Here is a 13,991-nt window from a genome sequence, read left to right on the forward strand (position 1 = left end):
ACTCATAGTTTCTGAGATAATCAAATTCAAAAAAATTATCGATTTTTTCAAAAACATGCACAACAGCCTGTAGAGTACAAATATCAGACCCCCGGACCTGTAACATGCATCATTTCTGAGTTATTCAAATTTATAGGCAAAATTACAAGTTTTTTGAAAAAATTGTAGAGACACAAAACATAGAGAATTGTATATGCATAACATCTGAAAAGATTCCAGGTCTCCACCACTCATAGTTTCTGATAATCAAATTCAAAAAAATTATCGATTTTTTCAAAAACATGCACAACAGCCTGTAGAGTACAAATATCAGACCCCCGGACCTGTAACATGCATCATTTCTGAGTTATTCAAATTTATAGGCAAAATTACAAGTTTTTTGAAAAAATTGTAGAGACACAAAACATAGAGAATTGTATATGCATAACATCTGAAAAGATTCCAGGTCTCCACCACTCATAGTTTCTGAGATAATCAAATTCAAAAAAATTATCGATTTTTTCAAAAACATGCACAACAGCCTGTAGAGTACAAATAGCAGACCCCCGGACCTGTAACATGCATCATTTCTGAGTTATTCAAATTTATAGGCAAAATTACAAGTTTTTTGAAAAAATTGTAGAGACACAAAACATAGAGAATTGTATATGCATAACATCTGAAAAGATTCCAGGTCTCCACCACTCATAGTTTCTGATAATCAAATTCAAAAAAATTATCGATTTTTTCAAAAACATGCACAACAGCCTGTAGAGTACAAATAGCAGACCCCCGGACCTGTAACATGCATCATTTCTGAGTTATTCAAATTTATAGGCAAAATTACAAGTTTTTGGAAAAAATTGTAGAGACACAAAACATAGAGAATTGTATATGCATAACATCTGAAAAGATTCCAGGTCTCCACCACTCATAGTTTCTGATAATCAAATTCAAAAAAATTATCGATTTTTTCAAAAACATGCACAACAGCCTGTAGAGTACAAATATCAGACCCCCGGACCTGTAACATGCATCATTTCTGAGTTATTCAAGTTTTTATGTAGAATAGAAGACAATTGCATGCACATTACATATACAAAGATTACAGGTTCCCATCACTTATAGTTTCTGAGATAATCAAAATTCAACAAATTTTCAGTATGTTGTTCAGTAGGGCACCACAAGTTGATATCTTCCTGCTGAAGTGGCACAGAATACATAATTCTCAAAATACTGTTAATACTGCACTTTTCATAAAATTTTATTTATAGAACAGACATAAATAAATATCTTTTGTCTTATATCCAAAATATTTTTTTTTATTTCGACGTTTTATGATACATTTAGGCAAAGAACTCGTGTTTGGTTTACTTGTTTTAGTACCTATTATTATCAATAATAAAATGTTTGCTCAAATCTCGTAGTGTGTTCAAAATCCACATGCGCTAAATTTCAATCAGCTCTCTTGAAAAGTTAGTGCAGATGGACATACGAGAACATAGTAATCAGCAGGATGTACCAAAGTCTTCTGAACCGAGCCTGTGCTGGCAGTATGTTACTCCCATCCGACTTCCTGAAAAATAATTTGAAAGATGTTGGTCTGTGCTGTGCCGAGAGGTGCCGAGCCGTGCCATGCCGATCATTGCCTTAGTTGCAGCTGCTCAGCGATTCAGAAAAACTGGCATTTCTGGCTTGACGCCTACACTCTGTTTTCAGAATCTTCGGAGTAAGCGAACGAAAACAAGTCCTCTGCGCAAGTAGTGACTCGAGAGGGATCGACCAATGAACGCGTGAGAGAGGGAAGTGAGTGTATGGAGGGGAAACGTGCATCTACTTTCTTTTGTTACGCTCCTCCCACTCGCTTTCTCCCCTTCTCGAGAGATATGCATGGGCTTGCCTCAGTTATCTCTGGAGCAAGGCCGCATATAGCGGCAGAGAAGGGGGAAAATCGAGTGGGCAGAGCGAAGAAGTGTACGCTGCTGCGAAGCCTGGTGACTGCAGTCGGTAACTCTACCCCCCGCACACACATAAACACAGCACGCAATCCAGATCCCTCTCACGTGAGTGGGTCTTGTGTCACTACTTGCTTTCGTTCTCCTGCTCAAGGGATACTTGGGACAGAGTGTAGTTCAGCATCGAATGACGTTCTATTAAAAATACAGCTCTTTGAACCAGCGAGGTATATATTGAGATCCCAAAACTAAGTGATTGATTGCATGGCAGTGTGTTCATCGCCGTACGGGTAGAACTTTACAACAATAACTTTCAAGTCGACAAGTATTGAGAACCATCATTCGTGGAACTTGAGCCCGATAGCTGTGGGCAAAGGCCTTAGGAACATTAGCTGGCAAGAGCAGTCGACATTATTTATTTTCAATCTGCGTTGGAGTTGAGTGGGAGAAACCAGCACGAGACATCTTACATCCGGATGTTCTTAGAAACACAATTAGCTGCCAGCAAGTGCCTTATGTTCAAATTGCTATCTTTTCTCAGAGCTTTGTTTTCTCGCAATTAACTTCTCACCCGTGGCACGATCCCCTTCCCCCCTTTTCTAGGATCCAACAAGGCAGGAAAATAATTCATCACGCCCCTCAGAAACTAACTCTCAGTCTTCTTTGAGCATAAAGAGTCGTTGCTCAGCAAAAGAACAACTCCCACGTGTCAACAGAGCCGTGTTGTTACTGCCCGTGCGTCTTCCAACTAATCTTCCAGAACTCTCCCACACTTCAAGATATACAACGTGAGGAACATTTATTCTTATGACGAAGTTTCATAGCAATAACACTCTAGCAAGAAACCGTTTCTTCTCTGAACAAAGAAAAAGATTAGACCTGAGTTTTTCGGCTGGCAAAGAGACATACATCTTTAGGGATCTCACACTTTATTAGGATTTTTTCAAAATTTGCCAATATCCTGATTCATTCCTCTAGAACGTAACACTTTTGCCACTTAACAAAAATTCCGTCTTGAACTTTTATATCAAATGTAACTTTATAGGCCATCATTTTTATTTTCTTAGCTTTTTTAATATTTTGAAAGTCACCCTATAGCTCATTTTGCAGAAACTTTTGGTCACTACATTGAGAGTCTAATATTAATAATGCAATGTCGCCAAAATTTCCTGTTTCGTAGTATATAATTTATTTTACAATTCTGTTTATGTCCTGTGATAGTTTTATTGTACGTATATTAATTTAATGTAATATAATAATACGTACATCACATAGCATCACTCATCCTCATCTAAGCGATTAGCCAAAAGTGGCAGAAAAGCGAAGTATAATATACCAAATCAATCAATCAATAAAATGCATTGGATTTTCTTGTAAATATGTGAAAGACTCCACCCCTCCCTAAAAAACGAGTTAATTCGTACCCTGTATGTAGTATGGAGAGCATAAGAGTTATATATCTGAATACCCCGCAGGTACTTCGACGAGTTCTCCCTCTGCTCGGCTGCTCTCCACGTGAGGGACTGCAGACCCAAGGGCGACGGAATCTCGAGCGTCGAACATCTGCTGGACAACTCTGTTCTTCGTGCGAGGTAAGTGGCTTCTTCTATTCTTCTTCTGCAGACCCAAGGGCGACGGAATCTCGAGTGTCGAACATCTGCTGGACAACCCGGTCTTCGTGTGAGGTAAGTGGCTTCTTCTACTGCACACTTCTTAACTGAACCTCGTATAGTTTCATGAGCGTCGCCAGAAATATGTGTAAGGAGGGTCAGACCATTGAATACATGCTTGGGCATGGATGTTCTCAGTTTTATCTAAAGATCACTCATCATCATTGTCGCGATTAGCCAGAGGCCTCGTGTCCACACTACAAACCCTCGAGCAACGTGATTTGACCTGAATGTATGCACAATGCACAAGTTCCCGGCTGCCACCAGCCGTAAGAATCTCCATATCACATCGGCTGTTGAAATAAATCTCTCATAATGAGTGCACAAGAGCCAGCTAATTGGTCGATAACCCGCCTTTGAAGCACTCCACGGACACTCGGTAACGGATTATCTCATCTATTACGATTTTGATTGTTTTATGTCCACCTTATGGTCATAGAAGCTAATCGGTAATGGACCTACATTTTGAAGTGAGATCCGAAGTATTGTGTCTCCATGGGGATCGAATCTAGGACACCTTGATTACAAGGCAACAGCGCAGCTTCTAACCAAGCAAAAATACATTGCAACTTGTACAAAATTTGCTTATGTTGACTAAAATTAATTTTACTAATCCTAAACAAATGTCTTGTCAAAATTACTAAAACAAATTGGTCCGGTGAGCAGTCATTTGTTTCTCGCCCATTTCTATAAGTATTTGTTCACATGCACTAACTTTTTTCTTGTTTCAAACAAATATTTCTTTCTGTGTAGAAATATGAAAACAAAATGCCTGGACCTTCGAGACACCCTGTGAATGATTTATAAGTTTGATTTTATATGGCGTAGTAGTATCTTCTTCGGCTTGTAATCAAGTAGTCCCTTGCTCGATACCAGGTGAAGGCACATAGTGGTACTAATAAATATATATTAATCCTGTGCGTAACAGCCCATGAAGGGCCTTGGCTTACCTACCGGCTGCTGGTCTCCCTCCCACGCTTTCCTTCGTCACCTCTAAGCGTGGAGATCTTCAACCAGGATTGGAATACTCGGAGGGTCAACCCGACGTATCCCCAGCCGTTTCCCGGAGACTGAACCCGGGATCGAACCCATGCCGTCCCGCAGTCGCCGTGCAAAGCAAGGTGCCTTCGACCGCAAGGCCACGGAGGTACTAATTCCACTTTAACCTGTAGATCCAGTACCGATTAGCCTTTCTGTGCATAAAGTGGACGCAAAAACAAATTCAGATTTTTAAAGAATGGTCCTAGTTTCCAAGAATTATCTCTTTAATTTGGTGCTGGATTCCGATAGCCATGTAGAAAATGATTCGCCTTATCTAAACTGGGCAGGCAGTGAGGCATTAACATCAAGCAAATTAGTTCCAAAAGACGGAAGCCGGTAATCATTTTTGATTGAGAGAAGCAATTAGTACGTTGGGTTTAAAAGTGGTTTTATCAGATATTGACATCAGGATGAAACTGGATTGTAATCGTCTGAACTTCAATGTCCTTTGATGTGAAATGGGGGAAGGAAAGTCAGATCTTAGATCTACTATCGGATTAAAAATTACAGATACTCGAGTTTGGACTCCAATTAAAAAATAGCCAGTAGACCTACAGTAAAACGAGTTACATCAAAATTTAGCTTGTTCAATTCTTCGTTTTCTATTCTAGCAATTTTTTTTTCGAGAATGCCTTCTATTTTTTATCGTCGTGAGAACAAAAATGGGCCGCTGTTTTTTTAGTTTTGCAAACGATCGTTATTTTTGATATTCTGTAAATCAAAAACGGGTCGTCCGATCGTAATGAAATTTTAGTAGGGTGCAGGCAGAAAGGTTTTAAACACAATTATTAATTTTCAGGTTTTCAAAATTTCTCAAGAAACCGTTATTTTCAATTTTGCCAAACACCTTTTTCTTGGTATTGGTTAGTCATACAAATACAATATTGGTCTTGTTTTGAAGCTCTTTGCCTCTGTTTTTAAAATACATTATCATTGTCAATTCACGTTGCGAAACCGATTTTATACACATTTGTATTCAGCTGAGTAAATCTGTACGTGGAATTTGGCAACACAGCAAGCATTGACTCGCAGCGCGCGCCGGCAGTTTTCGCAGTTCAACGAACATCGCTGAGTGCCCTGTTGCTCAGGTTCTAAGTGAACATATAGTGTAAGTGCATGACATCCCTCACTTGAAACATGCACGTCTGACTAGGTGTGATGTGGAAAAGTAGTTTTAACAATACAAGACATTGTTCAGAGACAATCGGTGCTTTTTCAATGGTTAATTTGGAAATGTGCTATGTTGTTCATTGAAACAAATAGAATGCCCCAAGCATTTTAACGTTCTGGTGTTACTTGTGAGTATCTATTTATTTGTTTGACAGTTTTTGATTCAAAATATTTTTTACTTTTATCCACATATTTCCGCTGTTTAGAACATAAAAAATAAATATTTTTCAGCTATTTTGCTACCTGAAAATCCCCTTCTTAGTATAGATGGACCACAAGGAAAAAACCTTGGGACGAAAAGTCCCCGCGCAGCTTTCCCTTCTTCCCTCCACCTCGGGCCATAAGGAAGCATGGTCCACTCTCCCCCTCCCCTACTCGCGGCAGTACGGTGCACAGGAGTCGCGGGTCTGCGCAAGTTATTTTGCTCGTGGTTCCACTATAATGACGCATATCTTCTTTTTTAATTTGCGCTCATGCGCGTGTGTGGAAGTTGAACCTTCTGGTCTCCTCCCCGCCAAATGAAAAACGAGCTTGCACCACTGTCACAAGTATTATTTCCTCAAATTTCCCTTAAATTTGTATATTTTCTTATAAAATTACCCTTCGTGCGACGGCAGCCGGACAATTGCGATGAACACAGTTAGAAGTGAAAGGGCAGGTGGAGGGAATCCACGACTTTTGCGACACCGTCGTATGCGACACTAGTATTTCTGTCGTATGCGACACTGTGTGGAAAATATATTCCATGACAGTTGCGACACCGTCATCTGCGACACAAAGTGTAAATAGCTTCCCGTCAACTTTATCCAGGCTTAGGACTGGCAGCATCATTGAAGCTGGTGTGTTTTGAAAACCTTTATTAGTTTTCCTTGACACTGGCATCACGGAAGCTGGGTGTTTAAAACCTGGATGTATTTATCCTTTGTCAATGACTGATTTTTTAGATCCCTTGTCGGTATAGGAGCAGACTGCAATCCCTTGTCAATGTAGAATTGTAGAATGCGTCGTTTCTCTTGTAGTTGAACCAACATCTTACTATTTTCATTCTAATTTCTGAACGTACGCCATTCTCCTCAAAAAGCGCTTAAGATCTCTATGCATTTCATAGTCGGCAAACGCTCTTTGTATTCTCTCATCTAATGTCATGTGCTGACGTCGCCTACGTTTCCCTTTAAGATTCAAGGTCCTCGTCTCACATAAGTAGTCGTTGTACTCAGCTTCTAATCTTAAAGTCTTCACTAATTGGTACACGTTAGGGCTTGGCTTTTCCGTCAATACATTAACTGTATGGTTCCATCCCTCCACTGCATTGTTAGTCCTGTGCCGCTGTTGGGAGCAGTTCCACATGGAAATGTCGAAAACAGAGTTGTTTATCCATTGTTCAACGAAATAATCCAAAAATTTTCTCTATGTCGTGGTTTGGCGCATCTTCCATCACACACAGCCATCCATCATCGACGTCAGCCACAGGGAGGTAAGCCAGAGCTGAACACATTCTTATACACAGCCGCACGTCTGGATCTGTTTTGTAATCGTTTGTCAGTCTCAACTCCTGCACCTTTCGCCACAAACATTGGTTAAAGTGATAATTACAACCACTGACCTGAGCCTCTGGAAATACTTTCTTCAGAGACGCTATTGCTGCTGCACGTACGCAAATGTCGCTAATTCTGGTAAACAAATTAGAAATCGTAGGGGAAAATCCAAGCAGTGTCGCTTATGACGGGAAAAAACAGTTTCTGCCTGAGTGTCGCAAATGACGGTGTCGGAAATGTCGGAACTCCGGGTGGAAGATATTTGTGATAACATTTTAAATCTTGTATCAACTTGAATGGTGACTTAACACCCCGCACAATACCTCTTACAAGAGAATTATGTGAAATATGGATATTTTCGGCTGGGAATTTGGCTCAATCAAGTTTTTGAATATGGGCTAAGAGCCAACAGACACCTTTTGAAGTCACCCATTTGTTTCCTCATATGTGCGAATATACTTTCAAACTCTCCTCGATTTTAATGTCATGCTTCTTCTTTTTCTGACCTTCAAGATTAAGTTTCATCAGCATGTACTCGATGTTTGTGTCTTCTGTTTGTCTGTTCAGGCTGGCCAGAACATCATGAATTTTTTTTATGCGGTCTTCCAGGCCACCTATTTATTTTGTTGTTCTAATCTTCTACAGCATTATTAGTTCTGTGGGGCCTTTGGTTAGGTTAGGTCCTGATCGTCGCAATAGTCCTAGAAATTTGTAAAATAACCTTCACCGTCAAGATTATCGCAATTGTCCATGATTTTGTACACCATCGCAATTGTCCTTGATTTTGTCCGCCATCGCAATTGTCCTTGATTTTGTCCGCCATCGCAATTGTCCGTGATTTTGTATGCCATCGCAATTGTCCTTTATTTTGTCCGCCATCGCAATTGTCCTTGATTTTGTACGCCATCGCAATTGTCCGTGATTTTGTACGCCATCGCAATTGTCCTTGATTTTGTACGCCATCGCAATTGTCCTTGATTTTGTACGCCATCGCAATTGTCCTTGATTTTGTCCGCCATCGCAATTGTCCTTGATTTTGTACGCCATCGCAATTGCCCTAGATTCCGTACGACAACAATGGTCCCGGGACTAGTTCCAGATGGCAAAAGATTCAGATATCTGGAAACTGGAGTGACATGCTCTTGAAATCTATCCCCTTCCCTCCCACACACCTATGTTTATGACACCAGGCGAGGTGAATTCCCCTCGCAGACACGACCGGCGACGAAATTAGCGGGGAATGACTCATTAAACTGTAGCAAACATGAGTTTCAGTAACTAAACCAATTATTCAAATTCTGTCGGCGGGCATGATGAACACGTTAAATTTGGTTCGCTGCTTCCCGAGTGGAGGAGATTTGACTCCCGTGGGAGAAAACAATGAAAGCCTCGATCCAAAACTTTCCGCCGCCGTGGAGGCGATTGGACGAAAAACTTTTTCTGATTTCAACAGCGCTTGAATATGTAAATGGCGGACTGGAATTACGATGTGCTTAACTCGCCCGCAGAAGTTTAGTTTTCGGGCAGAAACACACGCGTCACACGCTCTCACATCCTGTACAGAGCGAGTGGGTGAGGAAAGATAGAGAAGGTAGAAAGATAGAATTGAAGAGAAAGAGTGCTAGAAGGGGTGTGGTGCACACCAAGCTTGCAACAAACGCGTGCCCCGCACCAGACCCGCTAGAAGTGAGGACCAATGAGCGCAACATACGTATATGGGCATCGCCAGAATGTTCGTAGGGGCCACACACAGAACTCAAAGTGTGTCAATTGACACACAAAAGTGCATCATTTTTTTGACTCCAATGAAACATTAAAAATGCATCAAACTGAATTATCCACCTAAATGCATCAAAATAAATGTGTCAAATGATTCACTAAAATGCATCAAATTGAAAGATGCACCTAAATGCATCAAAATAAATGTGTCAAATGAAACATTAAAGTGGATATTTCGTTTGATGCACCAAAACGTGTCGTTGGAGTCAAAAAATTTGATGCACTTTTAGCGTGTAGAGTGACACGTTCAAATGCGTCTTTTTTTCCCTTTTCTTACTCGGGGGTTGCATACCTGCAAGGGAAAAGTTCCAATACTTTTACAAATACTTTCTTGAAGCACTTCACATTTAATGTGCTTCAGAAGTGTAGAAATTGCTGAAAAGGTTATAGAAAGGAGTATTGTCAATATTAAATATTCTGCAAGTGTGTAAAGTGCATTCTAGAATATTTTTGATCATTTATAGTACATTTCACACATTTAGAACATGCTGAAAACACTTCTTAGAACACAATGAACAAATTCCTTATTACTGGAAAATTTTAGATGGAGGGATGACTTACTTGACTTATTTCCTGTTACTCCGCTACGGAGCATAGGGCCTCAACGAAGCATCGCCAACGGACTCTGTTTCCAGCCATCTTCCTTATCTCGTTCCAGGTCTTTCCTGCTTCCCATATTTCTTGCTCTATTGTCCTTCTCCAACTCATTCTTGGCCTTCCTCTCCTATGTTGTCCTTGTGGATTCCAGCTCAATGCTTGTCTCTCTATTGCCGATGGATCTTTCCTCAATGTGTGGCCAATCCACTTCCATTTTCTTCTTTTGATCTGTATTGCCACCGGTTCCTCTTGCGTACGTTTCCATAGATCTTCATTTGAGATAATATCTGGCCTATATATTCCCAGAAGTTTTTTTAGGCATCTGTTTATGAATGTCTGTAGGTATTTAGTAATTTTCTTCGTTACTTTCCAAGTTTCACATCCATAAAGGAGAACTGACTTCACATTAGTTCTAAAAATTCGCAGCTTAGTTCTTATTGAAATTTCTCTGGCTTTCCAAACTTTATATAGCTGAATAAATGCCACATTTGCTTTCCTAATTCTTGATCTAACATCATCATCTGTTCTCCCTGTATTTGTCACCAAACTCCCCAGATATGTAAACTCCTTAACCTCTTCAATATTTTCCTCATTCAAGTGGAAATTTTCCATCTTTTTTACATTTGTTCTTAATGATTTCGTCTTTGTACTATTTATTTTTAAACCAACTCTTTTCCCTTCCTTATCCAAATCTCCTAATTTCTTTTCCATATTACGGTATGTGTGAGACAGCAGACAAACATCATCTGCAAAACACAAGTCTTCTAGCTGTTGGGTGAGACTCCAATTTATACCTCTCCTTTTTCCTTCCGTTACCCTCTTCATTACTTTATCAATTACCATCAGAAAAATTGTTGGTGACAAAATACATCCTTGCCTTACTCCTGAAATAACTGGTATTGGATCCGTAAGTATTCCCTCATGCACAACTTGACATGTGGAACCATCATAGGAGTTTTAATAAGGTCAATCATGTGTGCTGGAATGCCATATTCTTTTACAATTGTCCACATTTTCATTCTATTTACAGAGTCAAATGCTTTCTGGAAGTCCACAAATATAAGGTACATATTAGAGAAGTATTCCATACTCTGTTCTATAATAATACGCAGTGTATTTATCTGATCTATACAGGAACGGTTGCTTCGAAAGCCTGCTTGTTCTCTCCGGATCTTTTTCTCAACACATCCTTTAATTCGGTTTAAAATAATTCTACTTAGAACTTTACTAGGAACTGAAAGTAGTGTTATGCCTCTCCAGTTATTGCAGTTAGTAATATCTCCCTTCTTAGGTATTTTTACTATTTAGAACATGCTGAAAACACTTCTTAGAACACAATGAACAAATTCCTTATTACTGGAAAATTTTAGATGGAGGGATGCTTAGTGTAAATTTCTCTAGTGCAAGGGAATTAGTGTGTTAAGCTACACTTAACTAAATATTATGCTTTTCTTGTTCACATTTCTGCACATATAAACACACTGTGGCATGGCCTTGTGAGTTCATGGTTGTATGTGCAAATTGAATTGAATACATAAAAATAACACTTTCAGAACATACTGAAAATAACTTTTGCACAAAATGAGAGATTGTAATAATTTTTAGGCTGAGAAAAAGAAGTAAATTGATTTTCCTTTCCATTTAATCTACATGTTTATGTCTTACCGTGAACATGCAGATTAACAATCACAGAAAAATCAAAAAAGCAAATAATAAATTTTCAATTATTAACAAGAATTAAGTGGCGTAGGAGTAAAATGCATCGTCATTAAACAGAAAAAAAATCAACACCCTGTAACCTAAAATTAATATATAACAGAAAATCTATGAATACCATTTTCAATCACACCAATGTTGTTAGTGAACAATAAAAGAACTTACGTGCTATTCATACTAACAAATGATAGCCTACAGATGATCTTGAGACAGAACATTTATTGTTTGACACAGATACACTGATTCTTAATGCACATTCTGTTTTAAATCCTTGCACATAAGATAGATGACTTGGGGCGACAGTCTCTATTTATGACCTAATAGTATGTACTCGACTACTGTCATATATGTACCACAGTTTTCAGAGTAGTCTAATTCAAAAACATAGTACATGCCAACAAGTGCACAGATAAATGTTTGTAAAGTGGCACATTGCACTTTCTAGCATCCAGCTACCAGGACAACTTTCTTTCCACTAATAAGGTGCATCGTTCTCAAAATCTTCTGTTAGCAAAAGGTGATGCTTCCTGAAAATAAATGAATGAAGCACTCATAAATATGATATTTTCCTTGAATGTTATTACAAAACATCATACGTCAATTGGCACTGGGAAAACATTACCACATGTAACTGGTGTAAATATAATAGCAATAGTAATTTTGTAAAACTCTAAAGGAGACAAATTCTGTTATATGCTTATAGGCCAAAATGAAGTGACATAATATTTTACACAATACACACAGGTTAAACATAAACTTTCTTATTGGTAACCTGTTCAAATTAATTTCCAAATCCAACGAGTTACGAAGAAGATTAGCAATTGAAAAGCACAAACAGGAAACAAATAGAGAACATTCAATTCAGTTAATGTACATTACTTTTCTGTTCATAAACGTTTATCCTCATCAATATTTAAAAATATGATTTAATAAATGGAAGACAGCAATTTTTTCTGTTGTATATGAATGTGAAAGAGTGGGTACTTTATCACAGAGGAACATGATTTGGAGCTTTTAAAATAAAATAATTATGGACATATGTGGACTAATACAGATGAGATCAAGCAGAACTGAAAATATTACATAGTTTTAATGGCGTAATTTGTATACGATTTACAATCGGAAACCCTTTATAATTCATCCATCTCTTTCCTCCACCATTCCATCCTTTTCCTTCCCACCACCTCTCTTTCTCCCACATAACAAGCATAAGATATTAGAGAGGGAGAGAGAGTTGATCCTCTCTCAAATACACATATTTCTCTCTCCTCTCTAGCAATCTCTCTCTCTCTCTCTCTCTCTCTCTCTCTCTCTCTCTCTCTCTCTCTCTCTCTCTCTCTCTCTTGGAGAGACTGAAAAAGGAAAGAAATGCAGTGAGAGAAAAAGGGAGAGGGGAGAGAGACATGACAAGCACATATATTTATTTCTCTCTCTTTCTAAAAGAGAGACTCTCATATATACCATGCAGAAAATGGCATTTGTGCACTCCTTGTTATTCCAGCAATAAAAATAAATCTAGTAATTAATATTATATCAAAATCAGAAATTAACCAAAAATAATAAATATAGTTTCAAATGCCATAATTTAATATTCAAGCAATAGATAGTAAGATAAATACATCTCCAACTCGATTCAAATGACAGAAATGGGCTAAGAGAGAGATATAGGGGGAAGAGGGAAGGAAAGAAATAAAAGAGTGAAGGAGTCTATCTCTTTCTTTGACAAAGAGATGAAATAAAGGGGAAATAGAGAAAGAAGGTGGAAAGACAGAAAATGGAGAAAAATAAGAAAGAATGACAGAAAAATAAAAACAAATTAAGGGAGAAAGAGATTCCTCTCCTCATGTACCGCTTTCCATGACTTAATGGCATTGTAATAATTAAATTTCCAAGCCTTTCATGGGTAGCTTGATGTGCTTAAAACTATGTATGCTAATGAAAAAATATTAAAAGCCATTCATTGCTTATCTCAAGCAATTAAGAAAATGAAACAGAAAATACATGACAATCTTGTGTTAACCATTATGTATATATAGTTACTTAAAATTATTTATCAGTTGCATTAAAATAATATTTTCAGGGATGTGTCCTGAATTTTCCATATGTGGGTGTAAGTTTGTATATAGGGGTGGTAGGGTAAATTTAGAGCCAAAATGACCTTATGTCATTAGCAGTTAAAAAGCAAAATTAAACATGAAATTGACATAAGGTTCTTATTTATAATGCCTACAAGTATAGAAATCATTTTCCACAAAAGAACTCCACCACTGAAACAAACATAACATCAACTCTTGAATTTTGTATACAATATGAAACTCATGTCCAATAATAATTTACACACACACATAGAGAGAGAGAGAGAGGGGGGAAGAGGGAGGGAGGGAGAGAGAGAGAGAAAGAAAAGCAACAAACATTAACAGTTAAGCATATTGAATTAACCCCAGTCTCATATAAAAAGCTAGGTATCAAAGGTGATAAGGGGCTTAAAAGCTGATCATTATGTCATCCAATGAGAAGCTGTTTGGATTTTGAGTGATGTTATCAGTTAT

At 38.3% G+C, this 13,991-nt stretch overlaps 1 protein-coding gene across 1 annotated transcript in view; it reads left to right on the forward strand.

Annotated features, from left to right (window-relative positions):
• LOC146003487 (uncharacterized) overlaps window positions 1–13,991 on the forward strand; it is a 328,072-nt gene that overhangs the window by 268,762 nt on the left and 45,319 nt on the right. Inside the window, exon 14 of the mRNA XM_083141777.1 lies at window positions 3,410–3,526. Coding sequence (XP_082997903.1) covers window positions 3,410–3,526 — 117 coding nt within the window. The remainder of the gene's footprint in view (window positions 1–3,409; window positions 3,527–13,991) is intronic.

Source organism: Lepisma saccharinum, chromosome 20 (assembly GCF_977018435.1).
Source record: "Lepisma saccharinum chromosome 20, izLepSacc3.1, whole genome shotgun sequence".
NCBI classification, from domain to species: domain Eukaryota; kingdom Metazoa; phylum Arthropoda; class Insecta; order Zygentoma; family Lepismatidae; genus Lepisma; species Lepisma saccharinum.